Here is a 26698-nt window from a genome sequence, read left to right as displayed (position 1 = left end):
TCCTGATTTCATTTGTGGCAAAAGTGTCAATATAGATATATTTTACCTCTTGTAGAGGTGGTATGTCAATGCCTTGATTATTGGACAATGTCCTTCCATTTATAGCTAATAAGACAGTCTAAAAGTTGTTTGATTTTTAACATCTTTTCTCCAATTCCACCACCATCATTGTAAAAGTACAGGACTAAGGACCACATAAATGGGTCTATATGAAGCAGGAAAAACCCTGATGTTGGGAAAGATTGACGGCAAAAGGAAAAGGGGATGGCATAGGATGAGAAGGATAGAAAGCATCACTGAAACAATGAACATGAAGTTGGACAGACTTCTGGAGACAATGGTAGAAGGGCCTGGTGTGCTATGGTCCACGGGGTTGTCACAAAGAGTTGGAGATGACTGAACAACTGAACAAGAAGACATGAAGCAGGAAGATATGCACCTGAGAAGGAAAGGCTCAGAAGGTGTTGTCAAGGATACAGCTGTCATTGACTTTGTGACAGCAGTTTGTCATCACAAAGTATTGTCTGTGACCAAGACTTCAGGCAACTCTCAGCAGACCAACTGAGCCATAAGCGGCTTCCCCAGGAACACACACAACAGGTACAAATTCACACAAAAATACACAAGCAAAAGTCATTTAGGAAAAATAGATTGCCAAAACTACAATGCTCCATGAAATCACATCTGACTCAATTTCTCTCAACAGCAGTAGAATGAAGCAGTCTTATAAAACATCAACCCAGATGTCATGCTTCAGGCTCCTTTTATCTGCTGCCCACAAGCAGTCTCAGAGTGGAAGAGATGGAGCAGTATTCAGGATGGTCGGTAATAAGATCTGCTGCTTTATCTCCCCCACAGCTTAATTGTGGAATCTTCCTTATTATAGTACAAAGGAGCGAAATGCAATGTTAGGGGACTTTGTTTTAAATATAGATAAGAATCATTTATAATCAATATGTCAATTGTATATAAATAGTTCTTCTAAAGACACTGAGGGCATATGAAAACAGACTGTTCTTTTAAGTATTTTTAACATTTCCCTCTAATCTCTTTTATAAAAGTTTTGTTTTGCACTAACTATGCTAATATTTTGTTAATCCAAGATAAATTTTAGATCAGACTCTGCTTAAGTCTCACAAATAATGAATTAGTGGAGCCTAAATTGAGTCCAAATTATTACCCAACAATCCTTCTAAATGTATATTTTCTTATACATTCCCCCCAGTAACTGTTCCAAACCTCTTTTCTTCATCCTCAAACCCAATTACAAACTCACGCCCGCATTTGTGGCTGGTGTTGTGGCCTCTGATTGAGAAGACACAGACCAAGAGTGGGGAGCCTGCAGCCTCTAAGCCATACATAGCCCTCTAGGTCCTCAAGTGTGGCCCTTTGACTGAATTCAAACCTCACAGAACAAATCCCCTTAATAAAAAGATTTTGTTCTATAAAACTTAGACTCAGCCAAAAGGCTGCACCCAGGGACCTAGAAGGCCACATGTGGCCTCCAATTTACTGCTGAACTTTCTGAATATCATTACCAATTTCTCTTCCTACCTTTCTCAGAGGAAAAAGTATCCCTGTGCTTTATTAAGGCTAATCCCTCTCTCTGAGCCTTTGAGTCTATTTTCTTCTCCTTCCCCCTTCGTGTCTTCAGTTTTCCCTCTACACTGGTTCCTTCCAATCTGCCTACAAACTCTGCCTCCTCCTGCCTCCTCAGTCCTAGAAGACGTCTTCTATCAACCTTCTACCCTGCTCAGCTTCTGTTCCATCTCTTCCTTCCCTTCAGCATCAAACTTCTTGGAAAAGTCCTCTCTGCCCGAACTTCCCCACCCTCACTTTCCCACTCTCTCCAGCCCCTTGAAATCTAGCTTCTGTTTCCATCCCTCCACTAAAACTGTTCTCACAAAGGTCACCAACGACCTCATGACAATCAAATTCAATAGTCTTTTTTTTCCTTTGTATCTCTGCAATACTTGATACTGATGAAGCCCCCTTCTGTGATAGTTCAAAAAAACCTAATATATTCACTCTATGGGCCTCTGACATCATAAGACTCACTTGAAGCAGGCTACCTCTGCTAAAGATTCTGGATGTAGATAATCCTTCTACTGCCTGACACCTCGGCCCTGTCATTTTCTGGAAACTTCCACACCATCTGCCTATACTCTATTTGCTTCTGCCAGGCCTCCCCCAGAAATGGGAGACCAACTAGACCCACCTGAGTAAGAAACTGCCCCCTTCCCTATAAAACTCAAAATGTTCAGCTGCCTCAGAAAGTTGCCCTGGTATGAAGTAATTGCGACCTCCAGCATCTTAAAAGCTAAATTGGAGAAATCTATAGAGAGCTCAATGGAACCCAGTGTGCCGAGTCTGAGGGTGGACTCTTTGAAAGACTATTACAGGTGTTGTAAGGATCAAAATGAAATAACAGATGGAAAGCATTTTGCAAACCTTAAAATACTATATGAATTTCTGTTATTATTGTTGTGGTTACTGCTACTACTACCGCCACTACTACCACCACCACCACCACTCCCCTACCACCATCACTAATACTACTATTACTACTACCATTACTACCATGACAACTACTACCACTATGACTACTACCACTACCACTCCGCTACCACCACTACTACTACTACTTACTACTATTAGCACAGAGTCACCAGGCCTCCAGTCTGGGGATGATGACTTCATTCCTTTAGCCTTCTACTGTACTCCTGCCAAGCTCACAAGCAGTTTTTACAGGGCACTACAGGAGTGTGCTGGTAAATGTTTAACAATAGGGCTGGGGCAGGGAAATGTTTACACACCCACTTTTTAAAGTTTATTCTGCATTATTAACACTTTCTTAAGACTAGAAAATCAACAAAACAAAAAAGCTAGCCCTAGTTACTTGTAGTTGCAGGTTTCCTAGGCATAAATGCTCACACTAAAAATTTAGCAATCAGCTCTCTCAAGGTTATCATTGGCTCCCCAAACACCATTAATTGTAAATCCACTTCCTGCCCTTCCTCCTACTGTTGGCCTGAGGATCAGTATATTTAAGATCCCTGTGATTGATCTGATTGTATCTCTCTTTAATCAATAAATCAATCATTAAACGTTTATTAAGTGCCTGCTCCACGCCAGGCACTGTGCTAAGTGCTAGAGATACAAAAAGAGGTCAAAAGCGGTCCCTGCTCTCAAGGAACTTACAATCTAACGGGAGAGACAACGTGCAAACAAGGCAAGCTATATATAGGATATAATAGGAAATAATTAATAGAGGGAAGGCACAGGAATTAAGAGGGGTTGGGGAAGCTTCCCGTAGAAGGTGGAATTTTCGTTGGAACTTCTAAAGGAAGCCAGGGAAGTCTGGAATCAGAGCAGAGGTGGGAAGTGTTCCAGGCATGAGGGGCAGCCAGAGAGAACGCCTGGAGACAAGAGATGAAATGTTTTATTTGTGAGACAGCCCAGCCAAGAAGTCACCAGCGCCTGGATCAAAGAGTAGGTGTGAGGCCTAAGGTGTGAGAAGACTGGGAAGCTAGGAGGGGCCTAGGTTAGGAATGCCAAACAGAACATTCTGTATTTGATCCTGGAGGCCCTAGAGAACCAGTGGAGTTCATTGAGTAGGGGAGGAAGAAGTGATATGACTGGACCTGTGCTTTAAGAAAATCACCTTAGTGGCTAAATGAAGGATGAATTGGAGAGGGGAGAGACGAGGCAGACAGACCCATCATCAACAATTTTGGTAATCCAGGTGTGAAGTGATGGGGGCTGGCACTAGAGTGGTAGCAGTGTCAGAGGAGAAAAGGGGGTCCATGGTAAAAGAGATGCTGCAAAGGTGAAATGGACGGGACTTGGCGATAGATTTTTTTATCTGTTTCATCTTTATCCTGTTTCCTCCTGGTGTTTTGTTTTATGCTTGGAACCTCCGCTTACACTACTTAAAATATGCCAAAATAAAGGGGCAGCTAGGTGGCACAGTGAGTAGAGCACCAGCCCTGGAGTCAGGAGGACCTGAGTTCAAATCCGACCTCAGACACTTGACACACTTAGTAGCTGTGTGACCTTGAGCAAGTCACTTAACCCCAATTGCCCTGCCAAAAAACAAACAAAAAAAAAGATAAATAAGATAAAATGTGCCAAAATAAAGAATCCTGGGCTCTGTAGGAGCTATGCTTAGGAGAAAAGACAGGGGGCTTTGCCCCAAGACAGAGAATTGCCTAAGGGCAAGTGACAAGCCAGTGATTCCTCTAAGGAACTAAGGTAGAGACTACGTGTGGAGATGGGGTGAGGGTGGAGCATGGCCGATTCCCAGCAATAACAGGATGATGAACAGGAGGCGGCAGCATTTACTCCAACTAGAGGGGCCACCTCAGCCTGAAGCTGGTGGGAACCCAGTTTTGTTCCACTCCTTGGTTCCTGAGTCCAGGAACCCTGTGGTTGTGCAAGAAGACAAAAGAGAAAAACACCTCAATAAAAGAAAAAAAAAGTCATCACAAAATAACTGCTCTCCAATTCAAGTGATTAAAAAAATTTTAGGTAGATCGATTCATACAAGGTCCAAAAGAATTTGACTATAATGAGATAGTTAAATAGCTCTCAAGGCAATGTGATGGATGTAGTGGCATGAATGCAGGACTCAAATTCAGAGGTTCTGGAAATAAAGCCTGGTTTTACCATGTACTAGGGCTGCTAGGTAGCACAGTGGATCACTATGCCAGTTCTGGAGTCAGAAGACTCATCTTCCTGAGTTCAAATCTGGCCTCAGACACCTACCAGCTGTGTGACCTGGGCAAGTCACTTAACCCTGCTTGCCTCAGTTTCCTCATCTGTAAAATGATCTGGAAAAAGAAATGGCAAACCAGTGTCTTTGCCAAGTGTAAAAAGGGATATTACGGTATCTTGTTTTGCTCCCACAGAAGTTATTGGGAGATAATCAATAGCTGTGGAGAAGCTCAATCATCTTAATTTACTAAGACAAAGGCCATCCTGGCACCAGGGGGAACTAGAAAGGTTGGGATGGGACAACCGGTTCAGATCTGTGGATCATGCCCCAGTCGCAAGTATCCTCACAAACACACCTAGGGAATCTGCATAAGAGAATGTAGGGTAATGAAGAATGTAACCTGAGGAGTCTGGACAAACCCTGACAGGGAGGGTAGAACTGTTTAACCTCACTCCTGCTTTCGAATCGGTGTGGGTGTTCCTTGAGAGCACCACACCTGCTAACTCGCTAGAAGTGTAATAAATGCCCTCCTCTGCCCACTCTGTTTCTGAGTTCTTTCCCTAAGAATGAGACTATGATGTGGATCTTCCTAAGGGCTTGCAACCAGGAAAGCAATGAGCTATGGCAGCATGCTTGGGCTTACTCCCTGACCCTGCCTGGGGAGTCCTGTGATCCCCACAACCGTGCTTCTCACACCAAGAAAACGCCAAAGAGTCGGATACAACTGAAAAACAACTAAACGTCAACCACTCTCTATCTCTGTCAATAGACAAGATACTTGTCAGTTTACTCATTTAATGTGTAAAGTATGAAAATGTCTTTGGCAGGTATAATATTCTACATAGGCCCTCAGCATGGCCTGCCTTGGAAACCAGGTGAAGACTTCAAAAGGACAAAGCAGTTGAGGGAACCATGACTTCCTGGATGTATCTCTACCCTGCCTCCCCCATCCCAGAAACTCCTTTGCTTGGAAACTATTGTCTCCTGAGATTTTCCCTGAGGGTAGAGAGTAAACTTGGGGTCGGGGCATGGGTGTGCTGGTAAATGTTTGGCAACTGGCTCTATTAAAAGCTTGACACAATTTTAAGTTTAATCTGCATCTCTAATATCTTCTCCATCTCTTTCTTAATTAACAAAATTAACAAGTAGGATAAAATTAAATAAAATCAATCAATCAATATAATAAAGTATAAAAATAAATAAATATAAAATATACAAGTTAAGTATAAAATAAATAATAAATAAATTAAAATTTTAATTAATTAAAATTAACAGAAGAATAAATAAATGCTCACAATGAAAATTTAACATCTAGCTCTACCCAAACCAGTAGGAACCGGCCCCCAGGGGCATTCCTGGAAGGGTCTAGGGGCCTCCTTCCCAGAAGATGCTTGTCTTCAGTCCTGAGACAAGGCACTGGTCCTTGTACTCTAAAGGGAAGCCAAATTTTAATACCCTGGCTGAGAAAGCACTGGACTGAGCTAGTCGTGAGGACAAGGTTCTACCATCTGCTCTGGCACTAACTCTGAGCCTCAGTTTCTTTATCTGTAAAATAAGGAGGTTGAACAAGGCGGTGTCTAGGGTCACATCTAGCTCTCACAGTCTGTGAGTCTTGTGAGATTTGAGAACCATTTTGCAGCCCAGCCTCAATTTCAGTGACAGCTGAACAAACCCTCTTGTGCGACCTTGGGTAAATCATTCTCCGTCTCTGGAGCCTCATTACACAGTAGCTCCCTCCAGGGACTCCTGTGGCACATCAAGGGCAATGCCTAAGATCCCTTTGGGTTGTAAAATGATATTTTGAGGGCTGAAAGTGGCTGGCTTCCAGGGCAGGTAGGTGGCACAGTGAGTAGAGCACCGGCCCTGGAGTCAGGAGAACCTGAGTTCAAATCTGACCTCAGACACTTGACACACTTACTAGCTGTGTGACCTTGGGCAAGTCACTTAACCCCAATTGCCCTGCCTTCCCACCTCCAAAAATTAAAAAAAAATAAATATAATATTAATATTAAAAGAAAGTGGGTAGCTTCAAGTCACTTCAAAAAAAGGCAAGGTCCTCAAAAGCTGGGACTGGTTTTTTTGCCTTTCTTTGTACCCTCAGTGCTTAGCACAGTGCCTGGCACATAGTAGGCACTTAATAAATGTTTGTTGACTTGATTTGACTTGACCTGATCTGTCTACCTCCAGCCTCCAGGAATCTTCTTGGATTCCAAGTCTGAAGAAATAAGTAACGATTATTAATAACTAGGTGTTAAAGTCAATTTAAGTAGGAAGCTACCTGATCAGACCCTCTTTCTTTGGGTCAGCTTCCTCCCTAGCAGTGACTTTGTGATATGTCCTGGTGTCTGTCTCTCCCTCCTCTGGTGTGATGTTTATTCTCTCTACCCCTAACTAATCCTGCCTTTCATTCTGTTTGCCCCAGTAATAAGCATAGTTCTGTGCTTTGTACACTGCTGGTCTGATCATTTTGGAGAAACCCCTTCTGAATCAGACCGGCACACTCTCTTACTAAATGCTCTCTTTTCCCTTGCTTTCAGAGACACCATTTTCCAAAATCTCATACTGCTTCTAGCTCCTTCAGGCTCCTTCCCTGGGTCATCACTTTCTTCCTTACTCTTTAAGGTAGGTGTTCCTCAAGGTTCTGTCCTCTGCCCTGCCCTCTACTCCCTCTCTTTATACTCTTTCCCTTGGCAATCCCATTAGTGTAATTCACACCCCCAGATGCCGTCTGCTCCCACTGATGATAAATATCAAATCTGTCTCTCCAGCCCTAGCCCCTCCCCTGGATTCCATTCCCACACATCCCCAACTCATTCTCATAAATACATCTCCACCCTGATATCCCACCATGACCTCAAATTAAAGGTGTCAAAAACAGAGTTATTATTCCTTAGCCTCCCCCAAAAAAAACAGCTAGCTTGACTTCACTATTTTTGTCAGTTGCCCCACCTCTAATTTAAAAAAAAACCAAAACCTCAATCTTATCCTTGGGTCCTCTTTCTTATCTCACCATCTATAGCCAATCATTTATCAAGTCCTATCAAGTCCATTTTTGTAAAGTTCCCAAATCCATGCTTTTCTCCCCATTTCTATCAACTCTAGCGGGGGGGGGGGGGGGGGGGGGGGGGGGGAGGGCGGGGCAGCTAGGTGGTGCAGTGGATGGAGAACCAGCCATGAAGTCAGGAGCACCTAAATTCAAATCAGATGCTTACTACCTGTGTGACCCCGGGCAAGTCACTTAATAATCCAGATTACCTCCCTCCCCCAACCAAAAAAAAAAAAAGCTAGTAGGAAGCAGCCTGGCACCTTGAAAGAGTACTGGAATTAGAGGACCCAAGTTCAAATTCCACCTCTGATGTTTAAAATATATATGAACTTGGGCAACTCATTTAATTTCCATTAGCCCCAGAGTTTGCTTATCTGTAAAATGAGGGGGTTGGGCTAGATGACTTTAGAGGATCCTTCTAGTTACATGGTTTAATGATCACACTTCAGGCTCTCATTACTTCTGTGGAAGCATATAGGACTATGTTATTTTTTTTTAATGATACTATAACAGTGCCCTAATCTGAAATTCTCAGTTTCACTTGAGTTGAAAGTCTAATCAATTGCTCTTGAATAGAAGACTTGAGCCATTTCAGGGAGGGATTTACATTGCCTGGGACTCGATATTTAGAGTAAGTTTTGGGGACCAAAGTCAAAGTGGGAACATCTTTTTGTTAATCCAATCAAGAGAGGTGTCCTTTTGTTTACCATTGAGCAGACTGAAAGAGGAGTCTGAGAGGAAGCAGTTGGATTCCGGCAGATAATTTCTCCAAGCGTGCAACCACATCTCTAAGTTCTTTTTGGTTAGTGGAAAATGCTAAACTTCAGCAATTTTTATTTTAATTTGCTGTGAAATTTTATCTTTTGTTTCATGATTACTATAAAAGCTAAGTTGGAAGCTGATTGGATCAAAAGGTATTCTGAATACTAGACTTTTTCCAAGTAGAAATTCATCTATATGAACATTTTTTTCTCTAACAGATTTTGACCAAAACAGCAGGTTTTCCTCCACACTACTATTGAAATACCTTCCTGATCTAACCTCTATTCTTTCCCCCTTCCTTCACACAACTCTACTAGACTTTTCTTCTTCCTTGCATAGAAATATGGTCAAGTAATTCCACTTCCTAAAACCCTTCTGTGACTCTCTATTACCTAAGAAATACATTTCAAACTCCTTAGCCTGACATTCAATGTCCTTCACAATCTGTCCCTATCTACTTTTCTGTCCTTTTCTTGGCCACATGTTCTCTTGCATACAGTCTAAGTTCCAGCCAAACTCATTAACTCATTGGTCCCTCCCTTTGCCAGCACCCTCCCCACCCTCACCAGACACACACACACACACACACACACACACACACTCACCTCAACCCAACCCAACCTTTCAACCCAATTCAGTGTCATTTTCTCCAGTGAGCCTGCCTTGATCTCTCTCTGTCAATAATGTTCCTAAATCTCATAGAGTGTTTTGTGTGCCCTTCTCTTAAGTATTTATGATGTATTATTTTGAATTAGAGTTGTTTCTATATTCTGCCGGGTCCTTCTACTAGACAATAAGTAAGTTCCATAAAGACAAAGGTTGTTAAATCTTAACTAAATTTTAAATCTTGCCACGCATAGGACTTTTTTTGTGCAAATATGGGATCACATATTTGAAGCTAGAAGGAACCAGAGGCAATGCAATCCAAAACCCTCATTTTCAAAATGAGGAAACTGAGACACGGTGAGGTTAGTTACTTACCCAGGGTCACACAGTTAATACAAGTGTCTCAGGTGGCATTTGAACACTATGTCTTCATGACTCCAAATCCAACATTCACTACTTGGTTTATTAAATAGGCACCTAATAGAAATTTGCCTAATTGAATTAATTGCAAATGATTTAAATTCTTTATCAGCACCTTCTCTTTCAGGAAAGACTGTGGTAGACTGAACAGTGCACTATGGGAATTAGAAAACCTGGGTTCAAATCCTACCTCTGATATACATGTGATCCAGGGCAGGTTACTTAACCTCTCTAAGGTTTCCTGAGATCCGGAAAATGAGAAGGTCTCTAAAACCTTTCCGGGTTTAGGTTTATCTGTATGATCCTATTTCCCAGCAAGAATAAAATTGATTTAAGCCTGACCAAGAGCAGAGTCTATAGTGTGAAAATAGACACCTGTGCTCACCATCTGATTACAGACCCAGGCCTACAGTTAGTTAAAACTGCCTGAGCTACATTTACTATGTCTTTTTAAGAAAGCTTTTGATTGGCCAGGGACGGGCATCATAATCTCTAAATGAGATGCAGGAAGAGTGATTATGACACACGATATGCAACCTCCAATCAGAGGCAGGGGCACAGCATGTTGACGTGCGGCAACCCTATAAATACAGCAGATCACACTTCTAGACCCTTATAACCTTTTTCATGCTGGGAAAGGACATGAATCTCTGGCATTAGCTCAGTACTGAAATCCATCTACAATGGCTAAAATACTAAAACCCAGCGAAAGTGAAAAATCTTGTAGCACATGCCAAGAGAAAAAGAAGAAATCATCCCAGAGAAGCCTCCTTACCAAAAACTACACCCGCTACACTCACAGAGTAATGAGAGAGGTACTCCCCAACCACGGCATGTCATCCAAAACTGCCGACATCATGAATGGCATGATCATTAACGTCCTTGAACGAATTGCTGAAGAGTCCTGTAACCTCCTGTGTTACAAAAGACATTTAACCCTTAGCCACCAGGATATCCAGATGGCGGTTTACAGGCTACTACCCAGCGAGCTGGCCAAGCATGCTGTGGCTTTTGGTACCAGGGCTGTTACAAGTTACAACGAGTCCAGATCTTCTGTCAACCTGTAACAAACCGAATTCAGGTGAAGTAGACAAGTCTTTTTTAATCTGTATGTGTCTCTTTAGAGCTGAGTTTTTCAACCTCTAAAATGTTCCACATTCTATATTTTGTATTCCGAATGACAGGCAACCTGATACGTATATGTATATATAGTTCTATATGGTCTCTACATAACTATATAATAAGTTTATTTGCCTCTTCTAAATACTTTTTGTAGAAATATATTTTGTTAGATGATCAAACCAAGTTAGTTACAATACAAAATGAACAACCTCCCCCCGCCAAAAGAAAACCACTTCCATTAAAGAAAAATTATTTGCCAATACAAGTATTTTGGAAATGAATTTGAGTTGAAAAAGCTACTCTTCTAATTTTTCATACACATTATCATGAAGACAAAACCCTTATTTCAATGTGTCTTTTTTATACTCTAGAGCTGTACCATTTCATTAATTCTACAGTATCACAGCATATACATTCTGGACCAATAAAAGAAGGTTTATAATCCTATTTTTAGAGAAATTGTTCAATGGCACGTCTATGGGCATAAAAATCATTTGTTGTTCAGTACAACACACTAAAAATGTAAGTGTACTAAATTGTACTAAATCAAAACTTTATACTAATTGAGAAATTATTTGGGGAGGTGATATATATATATAGAGAGAGATAAATATATAGGTATATAACATAAATTATATAGTTATATATATGCCATATAGAAATATATACATTACATGTATATATGTGTATGTATACATAGACACATACATGCACATTTACGTAGATAATAGTCTAGACAATCTTTTTGTAATTAAGGACTTGATTTTACCTTCAAATTTTCAAAATTGTTGATTTACACAACAACAAAAACAAAGGGGGGTTTTAAATCAGTGATCAGAAGTGGAGGATGTCAGCATATGTACAGTAATTTTCTTATAGAGTCATTTTAAGAAAAAGTACATTTTGTAAACCTTGAAGTGCTAATATAACTGAATTATCATTTATTCATTTTTAAATTTAATTTTTTTATCTAACAAGCATTTCCCATCTCCCTCTCACCCTCCCCCCACTGAAAAAGAAAGAAAATACATATTCATATCTTATTACTCCATTTCTCTGTTGGTTTTCCCAAAGCATTAAGCATTTGCCCCATCCCCCAATCCTTCTTACAAAAATATATTTCTGCTAGATAATCAAAACAAGTTAACAGATACTATACAAAAGTTAATATTAACACCCCTTTCTCCAAGAAAACTACTTCACATTAAAGAAAAATTATTTGCCAATGCCAGTTTTTTGTAATGAGTTTGAGTTGAAAAAGTCTCTTTTAATTTTTAATATACATTCGTTATGAGGACAAAACCTTTATTTCAATGTCTTTTTTACATTAGAGAATGTATCATTTCATTAATGCTACAGTATCACAGCATATACATTCTGGACCAATAAAGGAAGATATATAATCCTATTTTTAAGAGAAATTGTTTGATGGCACCTATAGAAAAGATTACTGAAATGTACATGTGCTAAATTGTACTAAACTTTATGCTAATAGAGAAATTATTTTGGAAGATTTTATATGTTATATATAAGTGTGTATATATATGTATGTATATATACACATACACATATATACACATACACACACACACACACACACATATATACCTAACTGATAAATAATACATAGGACAATGGGACGACAATGCACATTGTCAAGCAATCCAGAAGAAAGCATGTATATACAAGCCCTCACGGTGCACAAGCTTTTGTTTGAATTTCAAAGTCCAGTCTGTGATTGTGACACATTCACATGTTGTTTTTGTTGTGGTTGTTACTGTTTTTGACATACCATACTAGAAATTTGAGCAAAACAGGCACTGCCTGCCTGCCAATAAAGTGAGGAGAATTTTAATGTAATTAAAAATCTGAGACTGGTTGGGAAGGGGAGGGCGGGGGGAGAGTAGGTACATTGTCTGAAACACTTCAACACCATCAACAGGTTAGGATGCTGCTGCTGGTTGTAATACAGATTTTCAAAGAAGAACCTATCACCTATCACGAAAGCGTGTATCTGCTTTGGAAAAGAACAAGAAGAAATCCTAAGACTCCCCCATCTCCACGCCCAAAATGTTTTCCAGCAAAGACAAAAAGCCATCAGGAAAAAAATTCTCCATCAAAGTCTGTATTTCAAAATGCTTACTTAGCATTGTTTATAATTTTAAGCAGCTTGAGCCCTAAAAAAAAATCTCATGGAAAGAATCACAGAGGAGCATCTTGTGTTTGTGATGTATATATTAAGATGGATATAATACTAGGGTTTTTTAGAGGACAGGGAAGGGTGTTCAAAATTCTAATGACACCAGGTTCTATATTCCAAATGTTCTTACTAGACTGGAAGGGGGGTGAGGAGGGAGCCTTGAGAAAATAGTAAGTATCCTTCTCAATTCCATAAGATAAGCTTGGCTTACCCATCTGTAAATACCCCCCATCTTTTCTCTCTTATTCCTCTGCAGGGTACAGTGAAAAGTAAATGGATGATGAGGAGTCAAGAACCATAGGGTTGTTGTTCCTGTTGAAACCTAACAAGATTTGTCAGTGATCCTTGACAAATCCTTGTTCCCTCTCTGAGCTTCTCAGTTTGTATCATCTATAAAAACACTGGGCTTGGAATCAGGAAGACTCGTGAGTTCAAATCCATCCTCAGACACTTACTTAACTGTGTGAACTTGGGCAAATCATTTAACCCTGTTTACCTCAGTTCCTCATCTGTAAAATGGGCTAGAAAAGGAAATGGCAAACCATTCCTTGTATCTTTGCCAAGAAAACCCCAAGTGAGGGCCACTGAAGAATAGGACACAACTGAACAAAGATGATACGAGATTTGCAGCTAGATGGCACAGCGGATAGAGTGCCAGGCCTGGAGTCAGAAGACTCATCTTCTTGAGTTCAAATCAGTCCTCAGACACTTACTAGCTATGTGTGAACCTGGACAAGTCACTCAACCCTGTTTGCCTCAGTTCTTCATCTAACCACTCCAGCAATCTTTGCCATGAAAACTCCCAGTGGGGTCACGAAGAGTCAGACACAACTGAAATGACTCAACCACAAAATCATCTATAAAATGACAGTATTTCTAAAATGCCTATCCATTGTAAAGAAAAAAAATTAAGTTAGAAAAAAAACATGAAACATTCACAGGGATATATCTAATAAATTTTAAGTTAAAAGGTAGATTTTGGAAGACATAAGAGAAGCTTCTCTTGGTTTGTAAGCAGAGTTAAAAGAAAGTAGTTTTCTATTTAGCCATTTTAAGAATCCATTATTAAGTTATTTGGAACCTAATTGGATTTCAATTGAATCATGAATGCAAAAGAACAAAAAGCTGAGGCAACTGAATAAGAAAATGGACTGGAAGGCACTTGACAAATTTTGTACAGCGGTTTTAATGATACTGGGATGTAAAGATTTTTTTAAGAACTCTTGCACCTTGGCAGAACTTTTTAACAACATAAATGCCAAGAAATCTTGATCAATAAAATGGTAAGCAATAAACCCAAATAACCTTAAAAAAAAATCCCCTCTCAAAATTTAAAAAAAAAACCACCATTTTTTTCCCTTTAAGGGGAAGGAAGCAACCATTTAATGCCTAGTATATGCCTGCACTGTGCTAAACTTAAATAACTTTACCAATATTATTATCTCATTTGATAATTATCTCACAACTTGTGAGATGAAATGTGCTATTATCATTCCCGTTTTACACTTGAGGAAACTGAGGTGCATACAGTGATTTCCCAGGGTTTAGTAGATGTGTCTGTGACTGGCTTTGCACACTCAAGTCTTCCAGATTCCAGGTCCAGTGTTCCGGGGTCCTGGCCCCACCTAGCTCAATCTCTCCATAATCCCCTTTTGTTGTTCAGTGGTTATAGTCACCATCTCAAGATCTCTTTGTGACTCGTGGGGTTTTCATGGCAAAGATGCTGGAGTAGTTTGCCATTTTCTTCTCTGGACCATTTTACAGATGTGAAACTGAGGCAAACAAGGTGGTTACTAGTGACTTGTCCAATATCACACAGCTAGTAAGTGTCTGAGGCCAAATTTGAACTCGGGAAGATGAGTCTTCCAGACTCCAGGCCCAGCACTCTATCCACTGCATCACACTTATCTGTAAAATACTCCAGTGATCCATCCTGGGCCTTCTCTTACTTGGTAACACCTGGACACACCTCATTAATTCCCAAGGGTTAATTATCTCCTGTATTCAGATCACTCCTAAACATATGTATAGGATACATACCATACATATGTACATTTTTATATATGCATGCGTGTATGTAGAGACCCAGCTAAGTTTATTGGACATCTCAAACTCAAGATATACAAAACAATTTTATCTTTCCCCCCAGACCCATCCTCTCTACTAAATTCCCTGATCTGATCCCTATCTGTACTCCCTAACCTCTCATACAAGTAAATCTCCTAGTTTCATAACCCACTTGTCATTCTACTTCCCCCACATAATATATTCATCAGCATCTTGTGCTTTTTAGTATTCATACAATGTGACAAGAGGCAATTCAGGCCCCTGGCTTTCCTCTGGATTTTCACAAGTCTCTAATCTCCCCATTCGACTCTCTCCCCACATCTGCACTAGGAAACTAAGGAAAATAAGGGTATTCCTTACAGTTGGGGTGTGACTAACGTCATCCCCTTACTCTCAAGACTCCTAGTGACCTCTAGAATAAAAAATAAACTCCCCTGGCTCTTAAGCCCTTCACAAATTGAATCCAACTCCTATCTTTTCCATCCTCTAAGTAGCATTATCCTCCACTCTACAGCAAAGTAAAGAACTAAAATCTCATCCCTGCATCGTTTTGCAAACCTTAACTAGAATGCATTTTTTTCCTTACCTTTGCCTCTTAGAATCCCTGAACTTCCGGACTCAAAATTCAAACATTAATAAGATTAAGCTTTGCCTTGATCCCTCACCAAAAGCTACATCTCCCAAGGCAGGTTTTTTTTTTGTCTTCTTGGAAGGAAAGAAATAAGCATTTTATATAAGTACCTTCTATGTGCCAGGCACTGTGCTGTTACACTTTTTACAAATATCACTTGATCAACAACCCCGTGACATAGGTGCTATTATTTCTAACTGAGGAAATTGAGATAAAGGAGATTAAGTGATGACTTGCTCAAGTATGGTACCAGTCTAAGATCAAATTTGAACTCAGGTCTTCTGACACCAGGCCCTATCCACTGCTCTACGTGCCACCAGTGTGTGCCCCTCAAAGTTAAAATTCTGTTCATAAGATTGTTTGAAAACAATAAATTCAGGCCATATGAAGAACTGACCCAGCAGCTGGAATCTGTAAGTTCAACACTACCGCAACCCCAAAATGTCCTCCACTCTGAGTGACATACATATATACTATTTTTATACTATTTTGTTTTAATGCAAAGCAGAGTTTTTGCAGAGAGAAGAGAGTTCTGAGAGGAGGAAAACAAATTCACATACATATACTTCCTAAGGTGAGATATGAAATCACATCTAAAGAACTAAAATTTTAAAAGCTGGAGAATCAGGAATCAGATGTAGTCCGATTGAGAAGTATAAGTATATCCTGTCTTCTGAACAAATCTCACATTCTGCTTCAGATTGAATGAGCTATTTTTTTTCCCACGTCACTGTTGGTTTCATATTGAGCAAACATTGTTTTCAAATAAACTGCTATGTAGCTCTACACCTTCCCCAGGATTCTAGAATCCTGTTGGAGATTCTTTTTTGTTGTTATTCAAAGTTAACTATGGACTATTTCTTGCCCAGCTTTGTGACATCTGCAAATTTGATAATTGTACATCTATGCTTTTGGTTTTTTAAAGCATTAAAATTATTTTATTATGAAATAGAAAATGACCAATGAACATGACCAGAAAATGAAAGATTATACATGAAACCATGGATTATTGTAATAATTCGCTAAATTTAATGTGATAGTCCCAACATTGCCATACTCATATATGTGTCCCTGTAAAAAAAAATGGACAAAAATAAAGCCCTTTGGGTCTTCTCAGTCTCTTCTGTGTGTTTTTATTACAAGTTTAATAAAATATTTCCTTAATTTTTTTAAATGTCAAAAAACAGTATTCCCATAGACACAGCAAAACATAAAAGTAGGATTCTTCGTGAAACCATGAATTTCCATTTCACATTGCTTCAGGTAATTGAAAAAATACTCACTTAGACATTTTGGTTCTGGATCCCATTTTCCATTTATGCATTATGTTCACTTTGGTGTCCCCCTCTTTTTTCTATTTGTTAGACAACCACAGTTACTTAAATCATCTTCGATGTTCAATCATTTGATCATTGAACATCTCATGGCAAATTAAGTTGAGTTTTGAAGGTTATAAGCATACTGGGGGAGAGAGAAGAGCATGAGCAAGGTTGGTAGGTGACGTACATAGTATGGCAGCCAACAGCTTGGAAAGCTTTACAGCACTGAGCTGAATAATTGATCATACCTATTATAATGAATAACATGAGCTTTAACATTGAGATTTCCAATAGCATGTATCTAGCAGATCTTCCCCATATTTTGGGAGATATGGAAGCAATGATCTAATTCTCCTGCTGACTACTGAGAGCTCTTGAATAAAATAAATGGATAGCTTATTTTATGGAGGTTATTCGCAAAATAATAGACACATGAATGGTTCTCCTTTTATCCAGAGTGTGTTGGTCTTCCCGATGACTTCAAAATATTCAATATCCATATTAACCTGAAAAGTAGTAGCTATATTTTTGGTAGCTGAGCAGTTGGAAAAATCAAATCATGAAAATGTGTACTAATTTCCCCCAAAAAAATATATCAACCAAGATCACCTTTTAGAAAGTGAGCCTTGACATATTCTTTTGATATTTTTCTCCATAATGATTCTCAAATAGTTGGAGTTAGAAATCATATTGATTATGGAAGAAATGGTGGCATCTTAGGACACTTTAGAGGAGAGCAGATTCTCCCCTTTCCCACCCCACTCCCGTCTCCAAACTAAACACAACTCTAAAAATAACAATAGAAATAATTATTTAAAAAACAACCACAGAGAAACAGCTATGAGCTTCTCTATACCCTCCAGGACTTCACCATAACACCTACAAGAATTTTGTGGAAGCTTTAAGCCACAGAATATAACCCAGGGTAAGTTTGGAAGGTAAGGAAATAAAACCAATACCCAGGCAAGAGGTGTCAGGGCCAGTGTTCAAGCATCCCCCCGGAGTGCTTGAACAAGCCCACAGCCCAAACCACAGCAGGAGAAAAACTTAAGAACAGAACAAAATGCCAAATCTAAGAACTAGGAGAATCCCGAGAGCTAAAACCAGAAGAATACAGGAGAAAGGGCCGGGGCAGTACGTGGAAGAGGCAAATAAAGGATATAGGCTCTCAAAGGAAGCCTGCTATCAAAAGGGTACAACTGTTTGGGTCATATCAGGATGACAGCAAGTTACTGAGCCAATTAGATTGACATCAGGCAAATAAGAGGAGATGGAAAAGATGACAAAGTTCAGAACCTAACTCCAGGCACCAGAAGACTGAGCCAAAGCCCAGGAATTCCTGCTGAAGACGACTAGTCTTAGACAACACACTCATAAGGCCAAGCAGGCCTGTCCACACCATCAAAGACAATAGGAAATAGAAAAGATCAGAGTTCTACCTAAGTACAAAGTGCCCCTTATCCAGAAACTGGAGGCTGAAGATATGACATGAGAGTGTAATCCAAACACAATGAAGAAAAAACTTAAGAACAGAACAAAATGCCAAATATAAGAACTAGGAGAATCCCGAGAGCTAAAACCAGAATACAGTAAATCCCACAATAAGCCCAAGTACAGACTCAGAGAAAAGACTATTCTAGCCACAAGGACTATAAAGTGTACCTGGAAGAAATTGAAGTAAGCCATAATGAAGTACAATGTTAAATGAAATGTCAGTTAGGAAGAAAACACATGTCAAGGAGAATCAATAGCTCAGAAAAGATGGTGGTAAACATTATCCAAGAATGGAATTCACTGAAAATTAGAAAGAGGTCCAGACAGAAAGAAGAAGCAAGAGACATTACTAACAAGATCAAATAAACTGGAGCGAAAGTAAAGAAGAGCCAGGAAAACAATATCAGAAAAAGTGCTACAACTACGTATAAATAGAAAAAAATAACTAAAAATAATTAAACAATTAAACAGTTAAAACAATTAAAAGTAAGTGAATGGTGTGAAATTATGAAGATCAACACTGGTCAGATTCCGCAGGTTTGAAGCTACACTGTATTAAGCTGTGTTTCTTGATTTTGAGCATTTTTTTCCTCTTTTTTTGTTTTTAAATGCTTTTGCTATAAGGAATGAGTATCTTGATAGATGAAGGCGATGGACATAGGAAATTTGGATACTGTAAGATATCAATTAAACTATTATAAAAAAAATCAAAAGATTGAAACAAGCAATAATAAAAAATAAAGGTAAAGTATATGCTATCAAAAACTACTGAATAATTTTGAGGACTTTTATAAACTTAAGAATGAAATGAGCAGAATTCTGCAAGAGAACCATGTATGCAAAAACAAAGCAAAAAAAAGAAAATTTTGAAAGCTTGTAAGCTATGATCTACAATGACTGAATTTATGGTGATTCCAGAGGACTGATGAGGAAATATGCTATTCATTATAAAGAGATGATAGATTTAGGATATAGAATGAGATATATATATATAGATATATATATATATATATATAGATAGATATATATAGATATATATATTATATACACATGCACATAGATACAACATATGTGTATGTATATCTATATATGGAAATAATACAATTTTTCTGTACACTAGGGGAATTTGACTATACATATTTGTTTCAAGAAATGTTTTTTCCTTTTTTTCAATGGGATAGGGCAATGAGAAGGAAAGAAAATATATTTCTGATAATATAAAAAATGAGAGAAGGGGGATAATTAGCTACAGATGCGAAATGTTACATGAACTTTCAGATGAGGTCAAGGTATTATTAATTTTACTTAACTTTTTTTACTTTGTTACAAGAAGTAACTTAAGTACTTTAAGTTACTTAAGAAGTGAGAGTGGAGTAACTGTAAATATAATTTAAAAAATCAATAAAAACTGGGGGGAAATTACTTGAGGGAAAAACAAGAAAAAAAAGAGAGAGAAAGGGGGAACCTTGTTAACAACAAACAAAGTAATAGTCAAACAAAATTGATTCATTCACACAGAGGCTGTGTCCCAAATGTCTCTTTTCTGAGTCCGTCACTTGTCTATCTAGGCTAGGAGGTGAGTTTGACATATATATACTGCACCCTAGGTCCTCTGGAGAATCCTGCTGGCCAATCATTGCCATTGGATCAATCTTTCAAAGTTGTATTTTTCCCTGCATTGTTGCTTGTCTTTAGTATAAATTGTTCTCTGGTTTTCTGCTCACTTCTCTCAGTCATTTCACTGCTACCCAGGATTCTCTAAAGTCTTCAATCCTCGTGACACAAATATTCTATTAGATCAATAAACAACAATTTGTTCATCTGTGCTCCAGTTGTCTAAATCTATAAGATTACCTTCTAGTTCTTTGCTTTTCTTCCCTCACTCCTGCCTTTTTAACTTCTCCTTTAAAAGGATCAGGGCAAAGATAGGTGGCCCTGGAGTTAGGGGGATCTGAGTTCAAATGTGACCTCAGACACTGACTAGCTGTGTGACCCTGGGCAAGTCATTTAATCCTGTTTGCCTCACTTTCCTCAGCTAGAAAAGGAAATGGCAAACCACTCCAGTATCTCTGCCAAGAAAACCCCAAATGCGAATGCAGAGAGTTGGAACATAACCAAACAACAACACGTTCCCTTTTCCTCTTCATGGGCAGAATTCTGGTCAACTTTTTTGTTCCGTTCTCATGTAGAAAAAAGTTGTATACAGTTTTTCACTGGATTTTTTTAAATCATTATTGGGTATACAATTCAAACTTCAGGGGATTTTATCATTAGGTAAAAGTGAGAATCAGGAAAGTTTTTGATTTTTTATTTTTTTGCTGTGACTTCACTCCCCAATATTATTCTCCCTATTTTTCCTTGAGTTTGATGTCATAGCAAATTGCTATTTGTGTTATACATTCAGCCCTCCTTTGTCCATTTTAGATTTTGAAGGTCATTGATGACCCTTTCCCTATTCCTTCCTCTATGTTCATATACTTGTGTATACTTTATGCACCCCAATTATGAAAAATCATACAGCTCCTTCTTATCTTTCTAGAGTTTCTCTGTATTTTCTGTATTATATCTGGCCTTTTCAAATCAGAAACGTGTCCTCTCTTTCCATTAAAGATCCATTTTTTCTCCTGCAGGATTTATATTCAGCTTTGCAGAGTAAGTTATTCTTGGTTGATATGACTATCTCACTTGCCTTTTAAAATATTATATTCTAAGATCTCCTTTAGTTTAGTGGGAGCTGCCAGCTGGGTCTTCTGTGACTGCATATAGACTGAACTTCGAACTTCATAGTGACTGAACATAGATGGTTTTTGAGTTGCTTTCTTTCTGGATTTTTACAGTACTTTTTCTTTTATGTGAAAGAAAACTCTAGATTTTGGCTATGACATTCCTGGGACTTTTCCAGTGAGTTCATCAGTAGAGGATCCATTCTGTTGTTACTTTGCCCTCTGATTCTAATAAGTTCTGGGCAGTTTTCATTTACAATTTCTTGAAAATGTGCAGTGTCCAGATTTTTACAAAAATCATTTCACCATTTCAGGGAATCCTGAGGTACTAGTGTTAGGAACCTCAGAGCACCTGAACTGTGCTGTCCACCCCTAAGATCTAAGCACCCTATGACACCAAATTAAAGCAGGTCTGCACCACTGTGGCTTGCCTACTGCCCCTCCATGGGGCTTTTAAAGGTCTCATACTGGGGCTTGTTGACTTGACTACATTGGGGCTTTTAAGGCGATCGTCTCCTCTCTTGCTCCAACTTGGACAAAGAATCTTGCAGGCCCCACTGAGTGGTCACACTGATGCTTGCTTTGCTGGACATGCTCCCTTTTCCTCTTCATGGGCAGAATTCTGGCCAACTTTTTTGTCCTGCTCTCATGTAGAAAAAAGTCACTTATTTGTATACAGTTTCTCACTGGATTTTTTTTTATTATTATTGGGTATATACTTCAGGGGGTTTTCTCAGTAGGTAAAAGAAGTGGGAGCTGAGCAGTCTACCCGCTCATTTCAGACAGCTATTTCTGTTTTATTCATGTCATTGATTAAACATGATGCACTAAAACAGAAAAACCATGATGAACAATCCTTGGTCATTCAAACAGCTCAATCAATCTAGCCCATTTTCCCATAAAGCTAGCACAAGAAATTTTGTCAAATAATTTTATGTTGAAATCTCAGTAAAACGTAATACCTTTTTTTAAAAACACACAAAAGAGAACGCAGAGAAGGCCAGAAAGAATTCACAGACAAGTAGGACAATTCATAAGAAGATCCACAGTTTCATGTGCAAGACTCTTCTTCTGTCATATGGAAATTAATTTGGTGTGTGTTAAGTTCAGAAGAAAAAAACATTTTCTAAAGAAATAGAAGTAATATATATCTACAGCATCCCCCAGATCAGATCTACAGTTTCATTAATAACACTTTCATAAAAAGAAGTGGGCTTTGATTACCCTTCCTCTCTTAGAAATCCCTTCCCACAGAAGGCAGGCCAAATTATGAACTGAATAATAGGTGTGACCCCACCCTCACTGATGGAGATCATATGTGAATGGGTCTCTCAAAATATTAAAAATATTTTTATTGCCAGAGTTCTGGCAAAGTTTTGTTAACATTGGAAAGACTGACTGCTTTGTTTTTACTTGCCCACCTAAAGTCTTATGGAGCTGCTGCATCCAGGTGAAGGGGGAAGCCACTAGCTGCTAAACAGATTAATTGGGCTGTACTGCAAAAAGGCTGAGCAAACACAATAAATTAATCTCCCTTCAGGTTCCAGAATTGTAGGTGTTACCCTGAAAAATCTTCAAGACATCAAGAGAGGATTGAATCTCTTAACAACATTGTGACTGACCATGAAGGAGTTATGGAGTTTAGGTTTGTTTTGTCTTGTCTTGGAATTTTGTAAGAGGAGTCCTAACACCCCTAACCTCCTAATATATATGGGCATCATTTCTGGTCCTAGACTGATTGATCTAGAAATAGTAAAGAAGAATTGCTTCCTGTAATAGACTCACGTGTAGTAAACTATAATCACTAGCACAGTGAAATTACAATCCAATTAAATTCAATGTCCTGATGCAAGAGAAGGTACCCTGTCTCCAAAATACATAATTTTAGAGTTGGCATGATGATAAAAATTAAGTCATTGTCTAGGGGAGAAAAAGTCAAATAGGCATTTTAATAATTAAAGCCCATAGGATCTGAGGATCTAGTTTCAGGAGAACTCAGAAAAATTATGTTTGCCTCAATACAAAATTATCAACTTTTCAAATCAATATTGAAATATGGCTATCTAGGGGCAGAGCCAAGATGGCAGCTGGAAAGTAGGGACTTCCTTAAGCTCTACCCCAAATCCCTCCAAACACCTGTAAAAAAAATGGCTCTGAACAAATTCTAGGGCTGCAGAACCCATGAAATAGCAGAGGGAAGCCGGTCTCCAGCCCAGAAGAGCCTGGATGGTCACCAGGAAGGGTCTATCACACAGTGCTGGCAGCGGAACTCAGGCCAGCGTGGGCCACACTAGGGCAGACCAGACAAGGAGTCACCCAGCTAGAACAGGCCTTGGGGCCATGAATCATTGAACTGTAGCAGTTACCAGACTTCTCAACCCACAAACACCAAAGAGCAGATTAGTGGGAAACTGCAGGATCAAGTTCAGAGCAGTCTGGCTACCAGCCCTGGGGGTGGTGGAGGTGGTGCAGCGGTGGCAGGGGCAGCAGCAGGAAGCTCCTAAGGCTGTCTCCAGAGCTCCAGCATCGGCTGCTTCCTAAGTCCCTGGCTCACACAGTGGGAGGAATCTAGCAGCAGATCAGAGCGGCAGTGCGAGGAGTGCTTTGTGGGCACAGAGGCAGGTTCTCTTACTGTACCCTGCTTGGATCTGGATTGCAGTCCTGGTTGGTGGTACTTGGGGGAGGAGTAGTACTGCTGTGACAGAGCCTGGAGTGACAGTGGAGTAGAAGTACCTCTGAAAACAGCAGTGCTTAGACCCTAAAGCTTGAGACAAAGTGCTCTCTATTCTACAGGCACTCATATCTTGACAAAATGCTCAAGGGTCAAGTAGTTGGCTGGGAAAATGAACAGGCAGCAAAAACGAACTCAGACAAACTCAGACTCAAACTCTAGATTCCTTTTTTGGTGACAAAGAAGATCAAAACATACAGCCAGAAGCAGTCAACAAAGTCAAAGAGCCTACACCAAAAGCCTCCAAGAAAAACATGAACTGGTCTCAGGCCATGGAAGAGCTCAAAAAGGATTTGGAAAAGCAAGTTAGAGAAGTAGAGGAAAAATTGGGATGAGAAATGAGAATGATGCAAGAAAACCATGAAAAAAAAAGTCAATGACTTGCTAAAGGAGACCCAAAAAAATACCGAAGACAACAACACTTTAAAGAATAGACTAACCCAAATGTCAAAAGAGCTCCAAAAAGCCAATGAGGAGAACAATGCCTTAAAAGGCAAAATCAGCCAAATGGAAAAAGAGGTCCAAAAGACCACTGAAGAAAATACCACCTTAAAAATGAGATTGGAGCAAGTGGAAGCTAGTGACTTTATGAGAAATCAAGATATTATAAAATAGAACCAAAGGAATGAAAAAATGGAAGACAATGTGAAATATCTCATTGGAAAAATCGCTAACCTGGAGAATAGATCTAGGAGAGATAATTTAAAAATTATTGGACTACCTGAAGGCCATGATCAAAAAAAGAGCCTAGATACCATCTTTCAAGAAATTATCAAGCATAACTGCCCTGATATTCTAGAACCAGAGGGTAAAATAGAAATTGAAAAAAATCCACAGATCGCCTCTTGAAAAAGATCCCAAAAAGAAAACTCCTAGGAATATTGTCACCAAATTCCAGAGTTTCCAGGCAAGGAGAAAATATTGCAAGCAGCCAGAAAGAAATAATTTGAATGTTGTAGAAACACAATCAGAATAACACAAGATCTAGCAGCTTCTACATTAAGGGATCAAAGAGCTTGGAACATGATATTCTGGAGGTCAAATGAGCTAGGATTAAAACCAAGAATCACCTACCCAGCAAAACTGAGTATAATGCTCCAAGGCAAAATATGGATTTTCAATAAAATAGAGGACTTTCAAGCTTTCTCAATGAAAAGACCAGAGTTGAATAGAAAATTTGACTTTCAAATACAAGAATTAAGAAGCATGAAAAGGTAAACATGAAAGAGAATTCATAAGGGACTTAATAAAGTTGAACTGTCTACATAGAAAGATGATGCATGTAATTCATGAGACCTTTCTCAGTATTAGGGGAGTTGAAGGGAATATATATATATATATATTCCCATACATATATATAGACAGAGGGCATGGGGTGAGAGAGGAATATATTGAGAGAGGGAGAAAGGGAGAGATAGAATGGGGTAAAGTATCTCACATAAAAGTGGCAAGAAAAAGCAGTTCTGTTGGAAGGGAAGAGGGGGCAGGTGAGGGGGAATGAGTGAATCTTACTCTCATCAGATTTGACCTGAGGAGGGAATATCATACACACTCAATTGGGTATCTTACCCCACAGGAAAGTAAGGGGAAGGGGATGAAAAAGGGGGGAGCAGATAGGGGGAGGAGGTAATCAAAAGCCAACACTTTTGAAAAGGGGCAGGGTCAAGGGAGAAAACTGAATAAAGGGGGACAGGACAGGATGGAAGGAAATATAGTTAGCCTTTCACAACATGAGCATTGTGGAAGTGTTTTACATAATGATACATGTGTGACCCGTGTTGAATTGCTAGCCTTCCTAGGGAGGGTGGGTAGGAAGGGAAGAGGAAAGAGAATTGGGAACTCAAAGTTTTAAAAGCAGATGCTCAAAAAAAAAAAGTTGCTTTTTGCATGTAGCTAGGAAACAAGATATATAGGAATGGGGCATAGAAATCTATCCTGCCCTACAAGAAAGTAAGGGGAAAAGGGATGGGGAGAGTGGGGTGACAGAAGGGAGGGCTGACTAGGGAACGAGACAATCAGAATATATGCCATTTTGGAATGGGGGGAGGGTAGAAATGGGGAGAAAATCTGTAACTCAAAATCTTGTGGAAATCAATGTTGAAAACTAAAATATTAAATAAAAATGATAAAAATTCACCAAAAAAAGAAATATAGCTATCCAGAAAAGTATGGGACAATTGGGTGAGGGAGGAAAAGGGGGGAAGGGTAGATAGTAAAGGAGGCATTTTATTAAGATTGAAAGATTGACCAACTAAGGAAAATAAAGATGTAGATATAGCAGACCCAAAAAAACTTTTTTTTACTATCTTATATCCTTATCAGAATATTCAGGAAAAAAAAGCCATTTCTCTTACTCACCCTAAGCACCCTTACTGAAAGTCAATAATAAAATATATTTTCAATAGAGTAAAAGCAGAAAATAAGACTTTCCCAAACCCTCTCAATTCTAGTGCCTTCCCTCTGTTAATTATATATAGTTTGCTTGGTAGGTGTTTTGTTTGCATGTTTCACCCCTATTAGGCTGTAAGCTCCTTGAGGACAAGGACTCACTTTTCTCTCTTTTTGTTATCTGAGCACTTGGCATAGTCCTGGCACCATAGTAGGTACTTCATAAATGTTTGTCAATTGATCATCTGGGATCATCAAAATCCAGAGGTGCTTTCAGAAACAGCAAAGAGTTATATCAGGGAAAAGCTAAGCTAAAAACACACCATTTCTTTCATCCAATCCTCTGTGACTCCCAAAGATTTCATTTTGGTTACTTGGATTTCATTAGTTTGTCAATATTGTGTACTCTAGAGCCAGCCAAAATTGGTTTAAGCCTTGAGCTTGTCAGATTGAGTACTGTGCCCCTGCTTTA

General features: G+C 39.1%; 1 protein-coding gene across 1 annotated transcript; it reads left to right on the top strand.

The window, feature by feature from the left end:
* Nucleotides 1–10234: 10234 nt before the first annotated feature.
* LOC118839682 (histone H2B subacrosomal variant-like) lies at nucleotides 10235–10618 on the top strand. Its single transcript, XM_036747196.1, has one exon. The coding sequence runs from the start codon at nucleotides 10235–10237 to the stop codon at nucleotides 10616–10618; it is 384 nt and encodes a 127-aa protein (XP_036603091.1).
* The last annotated feature ends 16080 nt before the right edge of the window (nucleotides 10619–26698 follow it).

Source organism: Trichosurus vulpecula, chromosome 1 (assembly GCF_011100635.1).
Source record: "Trichosurus vulpecula isolate mTriVul1 chromosome 1, mTriVul1.pri, whole genome shotgun sequence".
Taxonomy (NCBI): Eukaryota; Metazoa; Chordata; class Mammalia; order Diprotodontia; family Phalangeridae; genus Trichosurus; species Trichosurus vulpecula.
This window is presented reverse-complemented; position numbering and strand designations above follow the sequence as displayed.